At 45.7% G+C, this 19,247-nt stretch overlaps 1 protein-coding gene across 1 annotated transcript in view; it reads right to left on the reverse strand.

The window, feature by feature from the left end:
* Positions 1-19,247, reverse strand: part of LOC115142441 (myosin-10-like) — a 97,435-nt gene that overhangs the window by 61,252 nt on the left and 16,936 nt on the right. The window contains exon 2 of the mRNA XM_065001513.1: positions 14,153-14,309. Coding sequence (XP_064857585.1) covers positions 14,153-14,309 — 157 coding nt within the window. The remainder of the gene's footprint in view (positions 1-14,152; positions 14,310-19,247) is intronic.

Genomic DNA, 19,247 nt, shown 5'->3' on the forward strand with positions numbered 1-19,247 from the left:
TGATTCAATGATAAATTAACAGGCACCGCATCAATTATATGCAACGCAGGACAAGCTAGATATACTAGTAATATCATCAACCATGTGTAGTTAACTAGTGATTATGTTAAGATTGATTGTTTTTTACAAGATACGTTTAATGCTAGCTAGCATCCTTACCTTGGCTCCTTGCTGCACTCGCATAACAGGTAGTCAGCCTGCCAACACAGTCTCCTCGTGGAGTGCAATGTAATCGGCCAAAACAACATTGGTTTTATTAGATTTCCTAATAATCTCAGGAATTTCACCCCGACCTACGAGACGGCTAGATGGGTGCACTACAAAGCAATCCGATGAATTCATGTGAAATTTGGAATTGTCGCTGTGATGTAACAAGTGATGAATTTAACGTGTCGTGTTCAAATCTAGCAGGTCTTCACCATCTCTTAGGAACAGAGAGAGAGGTGCTACTGGTTTCCATCTTTGTCTGACACTGAGTTTGGGTTGCTGCTGGGCATTCAAGTAGGTACTGTAAATCTCCTCTCCATTCATCCTCACTTAGCGGATTAAAAGGGTTGTGGAGAAAAGTCTTGACGTGCAAATACATTAGTTATACCACCAATGTATTAGTGGCTACATAGCATGATGTTGCCATTTGTTGTTGGCAGCCGGTCATATTAATGTTTGCTTTGCATCGCAAATATGAATTCTTTAAACGTAATAATCATGTTTTTGACCACATTTGAAGAACTACTTTGGAAACCGTTTGATATTAAACCAGACTCAGAAGCGGGACATGTTTCATTTGCTTCTCCCTTCTCCAAATGGGTTTCCCCCTCTTCTGTTTCCGCTACAGATTCTACAGATGGCGGCTGGCCACTGACACTTCCCATGACCTCTTCCTGAGTCACTGGAAATGACACTCTCTCTCGGATATTAAGGTCTTTCACACCCCAGGACACGGTAACGACACAAGCCTGTGCAATAGACTAAGACCCTTTCAAAGGCATCAGAGGAAGGGATGATACCTGAATAGTTGCTCAATGTCCCTGAAGGTGAGGCTTTGTCTGGACCTGGCCTCCTGGAGGGAATGTTCGGATGCAATTTCTGTCCTGGGTGAGCTCATTTGTGATTCCAGCCCTGCACAGCCAACACGATATACATGAATAAAATAACACTTGTGATTCCAGCCCTGCACAGCCAACACGATATACATGAATAAAATAACACTTGTGATTCCAGCCCTGCACAGACAACACAATATACATTAATAAAATAACACTTGTGATTCCAGCCCTGCACAGACAACACGATATACATGAATAAAATAACACTTGTGATTCCAGCCCTGCACAGACAACACGATATACATGAATAAAATAACACTTGTGATTCCAGCCCTGCACAGACAACACAATATACATTAATAAAATAACACTTGTGATTCCAGCCCTGCACAGACAACACGATATACATGAATAAAATAACACTTGTGGTGGAAGGAGGGCGCACAGTCATTCATTCCACCATGAAACACGATATACATGAATAAAATAACACTTGTGATGCAGCCCGCACAGACAACTCTTAATAAAATGCTAATGTGATTCCAGCCCTGCACAGACAACACGATATACATGAATAAAAACTATTCTAATTTGCTGCCCAGTATTGCCCAGTATTGTCACAGAGAGAGAGGCAGACCTGGCCCGGTCTTCTGATGGAGGGAGAGAGCTGGTTTGAAAAAGTGAACTGGAGAGAGGAGAGAGGCCAGAGGTGGATGGGTTGTTCTGTAGATAGGGATGCCTGAGGAAAACAGGGTGTGTGGTGGGGGGGTGGACTCAGGCACAGCTGGATGGCTCATCAGGGACAGTGCAGCTTCCTTGATTTGAGCAGGTTCTTCCTGGCTTTGATGACGTTCGCGGGGCCTGGCTTGACACATTCTCACTGATGCACAAGGATTTACAGGCATTTCATGGTACGCACACACCATTGTCTCATCCTTCCTGTGTCTCCCTTTACATCCAAAACCCTGATCTCTTTCAGACGCAAACACAGCCCAGACAGCAAGGCTGATGTGGGAACATTTCTCACTTTATCTGGCCAGCTGCAGATGTGGGAAGGATATAATCGAGTCAAGAGGACGTTCTTGAATTCCATTCATTCATGTCAATGCATCGACCTCAACAACCTCTCCAAGATCGTAAAACTCTGATGACTATTTGAGGGGTGGGCATAGATGGGGAACCAAACAGAGCTGTTATTTCTGAAACAGTGTTTTATAGCCTAGTCATGAGAACCGTTGTGTGGGATTCACATGATTGGTAGTGTTCTTTCCAGCTTCACATGACTTGATTATTTTGGATGGCCTCACGAGGCTGCTCCACGGAATAGGATAGGATTGGTTGTTCAAATATTTGAGGAAAGAATACAAATGATTTAAAAACCTATTCAGTTGTACGGTGTTTGGCCAATTCTTTAGTAATGGACTGTCTCATGGGAGGGAAAAAGGCAGTACCAAAGTTTTGTTATTAATGCTCAAAATAATAGAATGACTTAATAATTTATAGCCTAATTAACAAGTTCACCACCAGGCTTGGATGGATGACTCTACTTGAGCTCCTCCACAGACCATAGACAACAAAAACAAAATACACGTCACCATCTTTCAAACCTGTGACAAAGTGAAAAATGGGAGGACATCTTGGGCACAGTGGCTCTGCGTGTGGCGTTTGTGACAGAGAGGAGACAAGGGAGGATGGGACGAGGGAGAGCAGAGCAGAGCAGAGGGGGCAGAGGGAGCTGATCTCAGCCCACAGACAGTGAGCTCATTGTGACCCTGTGGCCCGCTGGCCCTGGCCAACGGGCCTTGCTGTTAACAAAGTGGTTTTGAAGGAGGAAGACCTCAGAAACCAGTTTGATATAAATAGAGGCACAACACATCCACTGGGCCGTGGTGGATAATGAAGACAAACTGGTGGTCTGTAGCTTTAATTGAGGATAGTCTAGTTTTCATCAGTTTAAGAAAAAATGTCTCAAAATGAACTCTGACCACTGATAACTTATAGCAGATGCACTCTTCAACAAATAAGGCATCATCCAAGTGTTGTGTGGTGAGCAGTAGTATGTCAGTCAGCAGATACCAGAGTCCAAACCAGAGTAAAATGAAGATCATTGTTGGTTGGCCTGGCTCCTCCAGGGGAAGTTCCAACCAGCCACGAGACAGGGGGGCCTCTCTCACACTATAGAGTGTGGGCAGACTGCTTCCCCACTACCCCCCCTCCTCCCCTTCAGATCCCCCCCCTGCTGAATTAATGCAGTGACCAGACTCATTCCACACTTTCCAGTTCACATCCCTGCCAGCCACGAGCCTCAATCTCAATTCTAACGAAAAGTGTGCTCATGCTGGAAATAGAATGCATATGAGTGAGAGAAAACAGACATGCCGCGAGTGTCAACAGCATCATAGCACGTCAAATTAGCAAGCAAGTCTATTTTTCATGCGTCTACACGGAGCAATTCTGGTAAAATAACCAGATAGATTGCTTGGGGTCGTTTGTAGAAAAGAATTAGGGAAGATCATTACAATTCCTCTATGCTAAGTAGACTAAAGATGTAGTTTAAAATGTATTAGGCTGTAAGCTAAGGTCGCAGCCTACCTGTGTTGATTTCATAGGCATGTAGCCTTGGCAGGCTACGTCTGGAAAACTTGAGGACCGCTTACGTAGAAGAACAAGAAAGACTTGGTTGTTTATAAACAACTCGGGTTTGCACAGGTACGGTGGCTCCCGTAGGACATCTAAGGAACTCACAACAATAACTCTCAGGGGCTTCATAGGGAACATAGATAACTGTTTATTATGGATTTTCATTGGCATACGCTATGCAGTGTATGTGAATTAATGCTCGCTAAGGGCGTCTCTCCATGTGATTTCGGCTTCACTCTAGACTAAGGCAGAAGGCAAGCCTCTCGTTCACATCTGCTGTATGACGACACCTGTACTGACCATATATGGACAAATACCTGGCCATGTACAAAGAACACCTGTACTGACCATGTATGGACAAATACCTGGCCATGTAAAAAGAACACCTGTACTGACCATGTATGGACAAATACCCGGCCATATACGGAAAACACCTGTACTGACCATGTATGGACAAATACCCGGCCATATACGGAAAACACCTGTACTGAACATGTATGGACAAATACCCGGCCATATACGGAAAACACCTGTACTGAACATGTATGGACAAATACCCGGCCATATACGGAAAACACCTGTACTGAACATGTATGGACAAATACCCGGCCATATACGGAAAACACCTGTACTGAACATGTATGGACTGCTCTATCCATTTGACTGACTGAGGAACATTGGATGTTTACAACCTTTCCACAATAAAAATGAGATGTGGGGTTTGTTGCCCTGGCCTGTACATTCAGAAGGACCAGGTCCAACATCCTAAAACGTTGTTGACAGTTTGACTGTAATTCAGCAAGCAGGGGAGCGAAGGATTGCTGGACTTGGCCAATTTTGCAGTCTACAATGTGTGGAGAAGCATGGAAAGGCTATCCCATTAAAGCATTAGAGTGGTCGGTCTGTTAGTATAACACCTCAGGAGCAGTTCATAGCCTGTACATCGTGCAGAACTCCAGCGGTGCTCAAGGGTCTAGTCAGATTATACTGTATTTACACTGAGTGTACAAAATATGACACTTTCCATGACATAGACTGACCAGGTGAATCCAGGTGAAAGCTATAATCCCTTATTGATGTCACCTGTTAAATCCATGTTACCGTCTCATTATAAAACAGTTAATTCCAGCAAGGCATTATGATTGGTCGAGAGGCGTTCACAGCCTGCAAAGCTGTTTTTGACAGCAAACAGCTGGCAGGCGGTCAATAGGGGTTTTTGGACTGTTTCTCTGTGCCTGGTCCCTGTTGGCCATCATCTGTGCTTAAAGCAGTCAATATAACACTCACAAAAACAAACACTGTGGAGTGCCTGCTTGTGAATGGGGTCTAAGAGGCAAAACCCCTGGCCCCTGAAACGGCCATTAAACCGCTGTGGCAGGGCTTCTGATATGGGGCCATTAAACTGCAGTGGCAGGGCATCTGATATTGGGCCATTAAACTGCAGTGGCAGGGCATCTGATATGGGGCCATTAAACTGCAGTGGCAGGGCTTCTGATATGGGGCCATTAAACTGCAGTGGCAGGGCTTCTGATATGGGGCCATTAAACTGCAGTGGCAGGGCATCTGATATTGGGCCATTAAACTGCAGTGGCAGGGCATCTGATATGGGGCCATTAAACTGCAGTGGCAGGGCTTCTGCTATGGGGCCATTAAACTGCAGTGGCAGGGCATCTGATATTGGGCCATTAAACTGCAGTGGCAGGGCATCTGATATGGGGCCATTAAACTGCAGTGGCAGGGCATCTGATATGGGGCCATTAAACTGCAGTGGCAGGGCTTCTGCTATGGGGCCATTAAACTGCAGTGGCAGGGCTTCTGATATGGGGCCATTAAACTGCAGTGGCAGGGCTTCTGATATGGGGCCATTAAACTGCAGTGGCAGGGCATCTGATATTGGGCCATTAAACTGCAGTGGCAGGGCATCTGATATGGGGCCATTAAACTGCAGTGGCAGGGCTTCTGCTATGGGGCCATTAAACTGCAGTGGCAGGGCTTCTGATATTGGGCCATTAAACTGCAGTGGCAGGGCATCTGATATGGGGCCATTAAACTGCAGTGGCAGGGCATCTGATATGGGGCCATTAAACTGCAGTGGCAGGGCTTCTGCTATGGGGCCATTAAACTGCAGTGGCAGGGCTTCTGATATTGGGCCATTAAACTGCAGTGGCAGGGCATCTGATATGGGGCCATTAAACTGCAGTGGCAGGGCTTCTGATATGGGGCCATTAAACTGCAGTGGCAGGGCTTCTGATATGAGGCCATTAAACTGCAGTGGCAGGGCATCTGATATGGGGCCATTAAACTGCAGTGGCAGGGCATCTGATATGGGGCCATTAAACTGCAGTGGCAGGGCTTCTGATATGGGGCCATTAAACTGCAGTGGCAGAGCTTCTGATATGGGGCCATTAAACTGCAGTGGCAGGGCTTCTGCTATGGGGCCATTAAACAGCAGTGCTGCAGGGCTTCTGATATGGGGCCATTATACTGCAGTGGCAGGGCATCTGATATGGGGCCATTAAACTGCAGTGGCAGGGCTTCTGCTATGAGGCCATTATACAGCAGTGGTAGGGCTTCTGATATGGGGCCATTAAACTGCAGTGGCAGAGCATCTGATATGGGGCCATTAAACTGCAGTGGCAGGGCTTCTGCTATGAGGCCATTATACAGCAGTGGTAGGGCTTCTGATATGGGGCCATTAAACTGCAGTGGCAGGGCTTCTGATATGGGGCCATTAAACTGCAGTGGCAGGGCATCTGATATGGGGCCATTAAACTGCAGTGGCAGGGCTTCTGCTATGGGGCCATTATACAGCAGTGGTAGGGCTTCTGATATGGGGCCATTAAACTGCAGTGGCAGGGCATCTGATATTGGGCCATTAAACTGCAGTGGCAGGGCTTCTGATATGGGGCCATTAAACTGCAGTGGCAGGGCATCTGATATTGGGCCATTAAACTGCAGTGGCAGGGCTTCTGTTATGGGGCCATTCAACAGCATTGGCAGGGCTTCTGCTATGGGGCCATTCAACAGCAGTGGCAGGGCTTCTGCTATGGGGCCATTAAACTGCAGTGGCAGGGCTTCTGCTATGGGGCCATTAAACTGCAGTGGCAGGTCTTCTGATACGGACAGACCCAGCAAATCTAGTTTCCATTTCCAACGTGGATCTTTCCTGAGAAATGGATCCTTAGAAGAGAAATGTGATAGGCTAACTAGGCGGATTCATAATTTTGAGAAGTTAGACAGCCCTGGACATCTGGACATTTATTCAGTGTGTGTTGTTTACGTGACCCAGACCAAGGCACCTAGTACAGTACACGTCTAGGAAATCTGTGTTTAATATTTACCTCAGGAGTGAGATAAATTACAGGAGACAGGTTGTATACTACTGGACTACAGCTGCCACAGCAAAGACAGAGGGAGTGACGGGGAGTGACAGAAAGTAAGGGATGGGAATCTCAATTAAGCCAGAGCCTGAGGCCTTGTCCTACTTCAATATTTAGAATACTTAGATCACTGGGCATAATGCAATGTAACACACACCTGCCATTCTGGTAAAGTAATAAGAGACGTTCAACATCTTTCCCCTATCATGAGACTGACCTGAGGGAAAGACCCAGCAGTTGAAAGTCTGATGACAAAAAAGTAGCACAATATTAAGAGCTTACCAAGGCCCTGAGGACTTTCAACAGGGCTCATTTACTGTATGCTAGCTCTGCCAAAAGCCAATCCATGCTGGGTGACAACACAGAGAGGAATTCTCACTGTGAGTACGGCACATAGTGTATTTTTTTCAGATGAGTGGACAGCCAATGTGGCTCAGGCCTGGCTGAGGAACAGAACCAGCTGTCCCGAGACGGGCGACCAACCGCACCGCGCAGGAATTTGGCAGGTAGTGGCTTGAAGTGATTTTTCATTAGTCACACAAATGCGGGAGACCGCATTCCTCTAACGACCAGGGCTCAGTCCAAGCCAAGGTCAAAACGAAGGGGAGAATGTGGACCTGGGTCTCCTGATCTGAAGCCATTGTATTCCTGAGTCAAGATGTTCTAATAAATTAAATTCAAGACGAAACATGAAAGGTGTTTCAAAGGGAGAAGCACATGTAGAATACTGAACACTTTGGACACCATGGAACGTTGAGAGATGACATTTCCCATCCCTTGTATCGTTCAATCCAGGACTGACCGAGGCTGAATTCAACAGGTGAGATCAAACGCATTCCTCAAATGTTCTAACCTCATTCCTCTCTCTCTATCCTCGAACTGTCACTACAGAACCAAAATCCTTACACAACAGAAAAGGGATGACTTGGCTATAGCTGCAGTCAGTCTCACCCTAACCCTGGACAGAAAAGGGATGACTTGGCTATAGCTGCAGTCAGTCTCACCCTAACCCCGGACAGAAAAGGGATGACTTGGCTATAGCTGCAGTCAGTCTCACCCTAACCCCGGACAGAAAAGGGATGACTTGGCTATAGCTGCAGTCAGTCTCATCCTAACCCCGGATAGAAAAGGAAACGGGTAATCAGCAGGTCTTGCCCTCTCACTGTCCTGTGTGGCTTTGTTCCTCCCAGGCCCAGGGTCATTAGGAGTCCTCTTAGCCTCCTCCCGCCTCAGTAGACACTGATTTATTCTTTATTCACCCAGAGGATTTACAGCAGCCCAATGGCCACCCCTGCATTCCTTGCCATTGAACTGTAATGGCCAGCAGAGAGGTTTGGTCACTGCAAGAAACACTTAAAAGTTCAAGGGTAATGGTTATTTTCTGGCTTCCTCAATGTGGTACAAAGTAGCGTTGGTATAATGATGGTGGAGTGTTGGCATAGTGATGGTGGAGCGTTGGCATAGTTATGGTGGAGCGTTGGCATAGTGATGGTGGAGCGTTGGCATAGTGATGGTGGAGCATTTGGCTCTACTGGCTCAATGCCAGCTGTTTTAAAAACCCTTGAGGGAAAAGGCCATAGAAATGGATCATTGTCAGCATATTCCAGAACATTATAGGTTTATGACATCAACCACGCTCGTATTATATCTCTAGGGAAAATGGCTATGTGCTGCAGTGTTGCCGGACCTGCCGTGGATCTCAGGGGAGGCTAAAGAAACAGCTAGACCTCTGCTCTGTCTGGAGGGCACAGTCGTTTAAACATTCCCATGTTTGGCAGCTGGAAACATCAGAGGAGTGCTGAATCTGCTGATATTCAGGGTAAAAATTCCCTGCAGGTTGAATGAGTTTAGGGCCAGAAAGACTTGGAAATTGGTGGGGAATGGGACAAATGTTATCTCAATTCCATAACATATGAGAAACGCAACAGAGCAGGCTAACTCAATCAAAGCTGCTCCAACTATTAGGCTAATAAAAATCCCATGGTACACTCAACCTGTTCCAAATATTAGGCTAATACAAATCCCATGGTACACACAACCTGTTCCAAATATTAGGCTAATACAAATCCCATGGTACACACAACCTGTTCCAAATATTAGGCTAATACAAATCCCATGGTACACACAACCTGTTCCAACTATTAGGCTAATACAAATCCCATGGTACACACAACCTGTTCCAACTATTAGGCTAATACAAATCCCATGGTACACACAACCTGTTCCAACTATTAGGCTAATACAAATCCCATGGTACACACAACCTGTTCCAACTATTAGGCTAATACAAATCCCATGGTACACACAACAACTGTTCCAACTACACACAACCTGTTCCAACTATTAGGCTAATACAAAATACAAACCTGTTCCAACTATTAGGCTAATACAAATGGTACACACAACCTGTTCCAACTATTAGGCTAATACAAATCCCATGGAACACACAACCTGTTCCAACTATTAGGCTAATACAAATCCCATGGTACACTCAACCTGTTCCAACTATTAGGCTAATACAAATCCCATGGTACCATGGTACAATCCCATGGTACACTATCTAGAACGTAAAAGGGTTCCTTGGCTTTCCCCATAGGAGAACCCTTTGAATAACCCTTGTTGGTTCCAGGTAGAACCCTTTTGGTTCCAACTAGAACATATTTTGGGTTCCATGTAGAACCCTTTCCACAGACAATTCTACATGGAACCATAAATGGTTCGACATGGAACCAAAAAGGTTTCTCCTATGGGGACAGCCGAAGAACCCTTTTGTAGTGTAGAGGAAATGAGGGATTGAATTTGATTAAACACATTAATCAGTACTGTAATTCATCAAGTACTTTCAGCATCCATAACTGCATCTGGTCAATGTTCTTCTGAACCAGGTAAAAGCAAGAGAACACTCACCAAAACAACAGATTGTCATTTTCTTGTGTTACTTTTTGATATTTATTTTTTTACTTTACATTTACATTTACATTTAAGTCATTTAGCAGACGCTCTTATCCAGAGCGACTTACAAATTGGTGCTTTCACCTTATGACATCCAGTGGAACAGCCACTTTACAATAGTGCATCTAGGTATTTTAAGGGGGGTGAGAAGGATTACTTTATCCTATCCTAGGTTAAATCTTAGATTATTTAGTAAATATTTTCTTAACTCTATTTCTTGAACTGCATTGTTGGTTAAGGGCTTGTAAGTAAGCATTACTTGTAAGTAAGCATGTGACAAATAAAATTTGATTTGATTCAGAAAATTAGATCAAGCCTGTGTTTTCTTGGCTTGAGGTCTCCATCCACGGAAATTTTCCTCCACACCATTTCCTTAACATTTCGTTATCTTTGAGACTATTATCAAAAGACATAAGTTACTGTCCTTTGCACACATTTTATTTGAATGAATCATTTAGTAACGGAGAGGGTTCCTATGAGGCAAATGTAGGCTTATTTGCTCAAAGCTTATGAGGCCAATATAGATCTGCCTTGAGTGGACCTAATGGCCTATCCAAACACAAGGGAGAGTCCTTACAGAGGCCATTCTTCTTCAATCTCACAAAGCCTTGCAACTATGTTGGGACAGTGTTGCCGTTGATACGAGTTCAGTCTACTCTTGAAATCCCCATGCTGACATGGGTGTTTCTTCTCTCAACCAACACATGGTTTCATTCAAGAGAACTTCAGCGCTTTGCATTTCTTAACGACACATTCCAGAAATGTTCAAATTAGCCCCTTGTAACTGACTGGACGCCATCAGTCCAGAGCAACGAGGGAGATTGTGGAAAGTATCTGGAGAAGTAATTAATGGCAGATGTGTGGGTCTAGTTGTGGTGGGGGGAGGCCTAGTTACACAACCAGGGCTTTGTAATGTTACCCCTCATTTAACCCTCCATCTGGCAATTGGCTGGCATCTCAGAAATGCTGGGATAATGAATGGCCCCTGGAAAGGTTTAGACACCCTTAAGGGACTACAGATGAAAATGATCCAGCTGGCTAAATCTGGCACAGTTGCAGAAATGTTGACCAATGTGCATTGTTCATGTTAAGTATACATAACCTGCTGAATCTGCTGATAAATGACATGAAGCAAATGCCTGTTCCTCGTGGCTAAATTTGAACTTCAATGTCCAAAGGGATGTGATACTATCATCACGATCACAGCATTTAGGGATGAAATCATGGCACTGAGATAATGCCGTGATGATATCCATGACATTATGCAGTGATCCAGCAACATTTTCATACAACCAGTACAGGGTACCAGCGCCTAAATCACTGAACTGAATCAGGTTATAGACCTGCTCAGGGGCAGAGCAGCAGCTGGTATCTGCTAATCTCCAACCTACAGACGTCTTTTTGAGCCAAACCGCTGGTTAGCTGATTAGCCATGATGACTATACTGGCGATGACTACCACTGTGACAAGCCTGCATAAAAGTTCATAGGAACTGCAGGTCCTGAGAGGTATCCTTTCATTTCTACATTGGTTATTGGTAGAAACCGATGCCTCATTTAAATGGGTGAAATGAAGCGAAAACAAAGAAGTGATTTGGAATGGCACTTATTCCGAGTCCAAGTCTCCAGTCCCTGCCCCCCACCTCTACATCCATGCAGATGCTCAGGGTGTGAGAAAGCTGGAGGGTGTGAAGGGGGTGATGGGAAGAACTCACTGGGTCATGGGACAAGTAGGGCTCATAACAAAAGCATGATTGGGGAAGCACTATGTATTTGCATGCACATACAATGTCCAATAGTGGCATTACCACTCCATTACCAGTACATCCAACCAGTGTCTTTGGAGAGATTCTTCACAGAGGACGCTACTTGAGGTGTCAATGCACATATTCTCCACGCTGAGAGAGAACTTCCTCAGGCAGGGCCTGGATGACGGGACTGCCCAACTCGTCACAACCGACCCCCACTGGACGGACAAGCCCTCGCCACAGAGACAAAAGGTCCCATTGTGCTGCCAAATGCAGGTCATCCCCTCTGCTCTCATTGGTCTGGTCCCAGTCACAGCTCCCAGCCTGCGGTGCCTCCCAGCTATATCAGGCAGAGGGAAAGAGAGACAACTCTCTCAGACATCTCTCTATGATGTCTGTTGTGACAGTAATGGGATGATGCTCCATGATGAGTATCCACACCAATAGCACAGCCCTATGTACATCCAGAGATGTACCTAGATAGTATTGCTGGGGAGCTGCCCCTCACCCCAAGATCCAGAAAAAGAGTTAACCTGTTTGGGATAGGGGGCAACATTTTCACGTTTGGATGAAAAGCGTGCCCATAGTAAACTGCCTGCTACTCAGTCCCAGTTGCTAATTATTAGTAGTATCTGGATAGAAAACACTCTGAAGTTTCTAAAACTGTTGTCGAGGGGTTCCGCTAGCGGAGGGGAGGTCAAGAGGAACTGTGCAAAAAAAAAACTCCGGATAAATTAGAGAAAGGGGGACTGGGAAGGATTGTTTGCTGCCTGGAATGATATGTTGGTTTAGTCAGGTGTCTGGGACAGGACAGATCAGCAGGTAGCTGCAGGTAGCCTAGAGGTTGGAGAGTTGGACTAGTCACTGAAAGGTTGCCAGATCAAATCCCTGAGCTGACAAGGTAAAAATCTGTCGTCCTGCCCCTGAACAAGGCAGTTAACTCACTGTTTCTAGGCTGTCATTGAAAATAAGAATTTGTTCTTAACTGACTTGCCTAGCTAAATAAAGGTAAAAATAATGGGTGTCTGAGACAGATAATGTGGCTATTTCTACTTGGAGTTTAAGATACAAAAGACATGAAATGAACCAAATGTCAACAGGCAAAAAATGTGATCAATACATTCCAAGAAAGAAACAGAGCTGTTCAGAGAAAGCCAAGAACATAGGCAATTAGGGGGTAAAAAGATGGAGTCTGTGATTTGAAAGAAGCAATAGGTTACTGGCACCAGAATGATGGGTGCTTTCTTTAAGCAACTCCTTGTAAATCAATTCTGCCAGTCACTATTTTTCCACTGATGTGAGGAATAGGAGGTGGATTCTGAAGTGGATTCTCTCTACAGTGACTAAAGGCTTTGGGTTCTCAAGCTGAGATTTAGACCCATTGGTGCTTATAGCCCATAGTGGTGCTGAGACACTTCATGGGGAAAAAAACAGTCATCCTTCACTTCCCCTTTCCACTGTGCTCCCCACATTCCAGACATTGCTGGCAAAATTCATTTCTCTCTGCCGGTGGAAATATGAACAGAAAAATAAGACCAGCTCCTTTGGACTGTTTCCACCAAGCCCTTTTTCCTCAATGTGCACCATTTGATACCATAATGCTGGAGATGCTTGCATGAATTTAGGGCAACTACTACAGTTGGCCAGTGCACTAAATCAAAATAATTGGGGGCGACTTTAGTATGCAACAAACCATGGTTCAGCTGATGGTTTCAATTAAGCCTTCTAATGAAATGAATGGCCCTAAAGCTGTTGAAATTGAGAAGTAATCCCGTAAATCACAGGGCGACTGTAAAACAACTTTTATGAGCGTTGGCGATGGCGACATGTGGCTTGTTTTGGTTCGGTAACTTGAGAGTGAAAGCCTTGAGTATTGTAACAGTAGAGCTAACGGAGATGCCCTGCCAAATGCAACAGGGGGAAAAGTAACATTTTGACAATTTACAGAAGGCCCCCCCCCCCCCCCCAAAAAAAATCGACAAAACTAAAATGATGACACAATGGCCTGTTCATCCCCTAGCAACAGTTTAAATTGAAACACAACAACAACATCTGGCCTTGGTGAACTGACAATGTACAATTAACATGACAAATGATCCAATCAGGCTCCACTTAACATCACAGACCTGGGAGATAAGTGCACCTGCCACAGTGGAGACAAGGCTGTCCTAATATCAGTATGTACTGTACCTACCAGTTGACTGCCTCTCAACAACAGCCTTAATCCCAAAACAACCGGTTAAATTGGCTTTGACTTTCTGGTTCCAGTAGACTGAATCAGATCATTCATACAATTTCCCTGTGTAGCAAGCATATGCACATATTTTGTGCATTGACACTGATGGTTGTGGTAAAGGGAGGGATAACCATAACCAATTGAGACTTACCTTGGAGCATGCATCTGTACGCAGACTCTGAGATGGCGTAGATGTGAGGGGGCATCTCGTGTCTCTTCTTCCCCCTGTACATCTCTATGATGTTCTCTGAGTAGATGGGCAGGTACTTGTAGGGGTTGATCACCACACAGAAGAGGCCAGAGTACGTCTGCAGGAGAAAGAAGATTACGTCATTCAGTGTGAAAAACAGGGAATCTGAAGACACCATGATTTGATATCACCTTTTTTTGTAACCTTTACTAATACACGGTTTCCAGGTAAAGAGAAACCATCTGAAACAATTGTGGACCAGTCAGCTGTCATTTAATGAGAAAGAGCTAAGAAATCCCTTCAGTGCCCCACGGGGAATCACCACTATCACCATTTACTAATGATGATGAAGCAAATCAAATCAAAGTTTATTTGTCACATGCGCCGAATACAACAGACCTTACAGTGAAATGCTTACTTACAGGTTCTAACCAATAGTGCAAAAAAGGTATTAGGTGAACAATAGGTAAGTAAAGAAATAAAACAACAATAAAACAACAGGCTATATACAGTAGCGAGGCTATAAAAGTAGCGAGGCTACATACAGACACCAGTTTCAGGTTGATTGAGGTAGTATGTACATGTAGATATGGTTAAAGTGACTATGTATATACAGTGGGGAGAACAAGTCTTTGATGCACTGCCGATTTTGCAGGTTTTCCTACTTACAAAGCATGTAGAGGTTTGTAATTTTTATCATAGGTACACTTCAACTGTGAGAGACGGAATCTAAAACAAAAATCCAGAAAATCACATTGTATGATTTTTAAGTAATTCATTTGAATTTTATTGCATGACATAAGTATTTGATACATCAGAAAAGCAGAACTTAATATTTTGTACAGAAACCTTTGTTTGCAATTACAGAGATCATATGTTTCCTGTAGTTCTTGACCAGGTTTGCACACACTGCAGCAGGGATTTTGGCCCACTCCTCCATACAGACCTTCTCCAGATCCTTCAGGTTTCGGGGCTATCGCTGGGCAATACGGACTTTCAGCTCCATTCAAAGATTTTCTATTGGGTTCAGGTCTGGAGACTGGCTAGGCCACTCCAGGACCTTGAGATGCTTCTTACGGAGCCACTCCTTAGCTGCCCTGGCTGTGTGTTTCGGGTCGTTGTTATGCTGGAAGACCCAGCCACGACCCATCTTCAATGCTCTTACTGAGGGAAGGAGGTTGTTGGCCAAGATCTCGAGATACATGGCCCCATCCATCCTCCCCTCAATACGGTGCAGTCGTCCTGTCCCCTTTGCAGAAAAGTATCCCCAAAGAATGATGTTTCCACCTCCGTTGTTCACGGTTGGGATGGTGTTCTTGGGGTTGTACTCATCCTTCTTCTTCCTCCAAACACAGTGAATGGAGTTTAAAAGCCCTATTTTTGTCTCATCAGACCACATGACCTTCTCCCATTTCTCCTCTGGATCATCCAGATGGTCATTGGCAAACTTCAGACGGGGCCTGGACATGCGCTGGCTTGAGCAGGGGGACCTTGCGTGCGCTGCAGGATTTTAATCCATGACGGCGTAGTGTATTACTAATGGTTTTCTTTGAGACTGTGGTCCCAGCTCTCTTCAGGTCATTGACCAGGTCCTGCCGTGTAGTTCTGGGCTGATCCCTCACCTTCCTCATGATCATTGATGCCCCACGAGGTGAGATCTTGCATGGAGCCCCAGACCGAGGGTGATTGACCGTCATCTTGAACTTCTTCCATTTTCGAATAATTGCACCCACAGTTGTTTCCTTCTCACCAAGCTGCTTGCCTATTGTCCTGTAGCCCATCCCAGCCTGGTGCAGGTCTTAAATTTTACCCCTGATGTCCTTACATAGCTCTCTGGTCTTGGCCATTGTGGAGTCTGTTTGATTGAGTGTGTGGACAGATGTCTTTTATACAGGTAACGAGTTCAAACAGGTGCAGTTAATACAGGTAATGAGAACAGGAGGCCTTCTTAAAGAAAAACTAACAGGTCTGTGAGAGACAGAATTCTTACTGGTTGGTAGGTGATCAAATACTTATGTCATGCAGTAAAATGCAAAATAATTACTTAAAAATCATACAATGTGATTTTCTGGATTTTTGTTTTAGATTCCGTCTCTCACAGTTGAAGTGTACCTATGATGAACATTACAGACCTCTACATGCTCAGTAGTACAGAGAACAGTCTATGACTGGGGTGGCTGGGGTCTTTGACAATTTTTAGGCCCTTCCTCTGACACTGCCTGGTGTAGAGGTCCTGGATGGCAGGCAGCTTAGCCCCAGTGATGTACTGGGCCGCACGCACTGCCCTCTGTAGTGCCCAGCGGTCAGAGGCCGAGCAATTGCCATACCAGGCAGTGATGCAACCAGGATGCTCTCGATGTTGCGGCTGTAGAACCTTTTGCGGATCTCAGAAAGCATGACAAATCTTTTTAATTTCCTGAGGAGGAATAGGCTTTGTCGTGCCCTCTGTGTCGTCGTTGTCGGTGATCAGGCCTACCACTGTTGTGTCGTCTGCAAACTTAATGATGGTGTTGGAGTCGTGCCTGGCCATGCAGTCGTGGGTGAACAGGGAGTTCAGGAGGGGACCTAGCAAGCACCCCTGGGGAGCTCCAGTGTTGAGGATCAGCGTGGCAGATGTGTTGCTACCTACCCTCACCACCTGGGGGTGGTCCATTAGGAAGTCCAGGATCCAGTTGTAGAGAGAGGTGTTTAGTCCCAGGATCCTTAGCTTAGTGATGAGCTTTGAGGGTACTATGTTGTTGAACGCTGAGCCGTAGTCAATGAATAGCAGTCTCACATAAGTGTTCCTTTTATCCATGTGGGATGCATTTGTGTTCTTGGGCACAGGGACTATGGTGGTCTGCTTGAAATATGTTGGTATTACAGACTCAATCAGGGACATGTTGAAAATGTCAGTGAAGACACCTGCCAGTTGGTCAGCACATGCCCGGAGCACACGTCCTGGTAATCCGTCTGGCGCCGCAGCCTTGTGTATGTTGATTTGTTTAAAGGTCCTACTCACGTCGGCTACGGAGAGCGTGATCACACAGTCGTCCGGAACAGCTGATGCTCTCATGCATGCTTCGGCTTTGCTTGCCTCAAAGCGAGCATAGAAGTGGTTTATCTAGTCTGGTAAGCTCGTGTCACTGGGTAGCTCGCAGGTGTGCTTCCCTTTGTAGTCTGTAATAGTTTGCAAGCCCTGCCACATAAGACGAGCGTCGGAGCCGGTGTAGTATGATTCAATCTTAGCCCTGTATTGACGCTTTGCCTGTTTGATGGTTCGTCGCAGGGCATGGCAGGATTTCTTGTCAGCTTCCGGGTTAAGAGTCCCGCAGCTTGAAAGCGGCAGCTCTACCCTTTAGCTCAGTGCGAATGTTGCCTGTAATCCATGGCTTCTGGTTGGGGTATGTACGTACAGTCACTGTGGGGATGAAAAGGAGTGTGAACTGCTTAGTGGACAGTGACTAAGCACAAACAGAATAATATCCTGACCTTGGCTTGTATGGTGGTGGAAGGACAATGAAGATGTGAAAGGATACATACAGGTGGCATAGAGGGAATGAGAGAACGAAGATCGTTGCTGGTCCGTATCAAAGTAGCCTAATGATAAGGTTGACCTTCAGTTTGCTGCTACAGGCACTGAGAATAAAGCATTACCATCATAATGATTAGGCATCATAAAAAGACTGGTTGCCTCTGGTTCAGAGCCACCGCGCACACTGGCCGAGATTTATTATCCCTTATCTCTCACTCTCCCCCTGACCTCCAAAAACTGATCATACAGAAACCGTCTCTGTGATATAGATGCTGCTAGGAGGATGGCTGCCAAAGTACTGCACCATTTGAGATTCCTCCCACATGGCACTCACAGCTTTCTCCTCCTCCGCCACCAGCTCATTGCATCCGGCTGAGAGGACAGCTCTTTATTCAGTGCAGTCCAACACACTCAAGCCAGGGAATGAGTTACGCTGTGTGTGATGCATTGTAATAACCCGAAACAGAGAGCAACAAATCTGATCTCTTTAACACTAATGCAGACCTCTAAATGGGGGTCGTTGCAGTTGCGTACAAAATTGCCATATCATCCCTGCAGTGTCAGACTGAGGGGGGTGCAGGCCAGGAGAGGGTTAATCCCTGTCTACAGTCTGCCGGCCAGGATATTCCATTAACCAAGTAAGAGGAGGGACGGGTGATTATGCAGAAGGGTCAATTTCCCATTCTGCCGTTCTCTCGGTGTCCATGCACCCTTTCTCTCCATCTCTCGGTCAGTCCAAGCCTGGCTGGGCGGCAGAGACACATTCATGTAACTATGTTGTCTATCGTGTTGGGGCAGGGGAGGCAAAAGACAGGGGGCTGCAGAGGGGCCCAAGGTCGGCTAACCAAGTTGCTGAGCTGGAACAATGGCGGTGTGGCTGCGACATACTGGTGGGGGCTGGGGGTAGCGGCAGGGTCCTAGTTGAAAGACTCTTGCGGAGCAAAGTTCACCGCCACAGCTGTCGCCTGCCAGCAGCGGGAAATGCGATTGTGAGTCACACACACTCCTTCTCCTCTGGGAGAGAAAACAAAGTTGTCTGCTCACACACCAGCTAGCTGCTACACCTCTTATCTCAGTCTTTGGACCACAGGGGACTTTTACTGTACTCTATTTGATTGCAGCATGACTGAGGTTTGTGGCATTGTGTTATGTGGTATAAAAATAATGCCAATATATTGAAGGTCATGATGAATGACACCATCACCATTGTAGAATGTGATGAACGGTCCCTTTGAAGCGACACGTGGTGCAGTGATTTTGGGGGATATCATGGTGTGCATTAGGGGAGGGGTGAGTGGGTCACCAGATGGCCAGTCTTTCATATGTACACAGACAGATCCCTCGGAAGGGCAGAGATATGCTCTAGCCTGGTCATGGTCCAGCCACAGCAACAACAAGCTCGGGAGGAAGCAGAGATTTGTTGTTCAAATCAAAATCAAATCAAAGTTTATTGGTTGCGTACATCTCTGGCCCCCCAATGGTGGAACAAACTCCCTCACGACGCCAGGACAGCGGAGTCAATCACCACCTTCCGGAGACACC

This window comes from Oncorhynchus nerka, linkage group LG15 (assembly GCF_034236695.1).
Source record: "Oncorhynchus nerka isolate Pitt River linkage group LG15, Oner_Uvic_2.0, whole genome shotgun sequence".
Lineage (NCBI taxonomy): Eukaryota > Metazoa > Chordata > Actinopteri > Salmoniformes > Salmonidae > Oncorhynchus > Oncorhynchus nerka.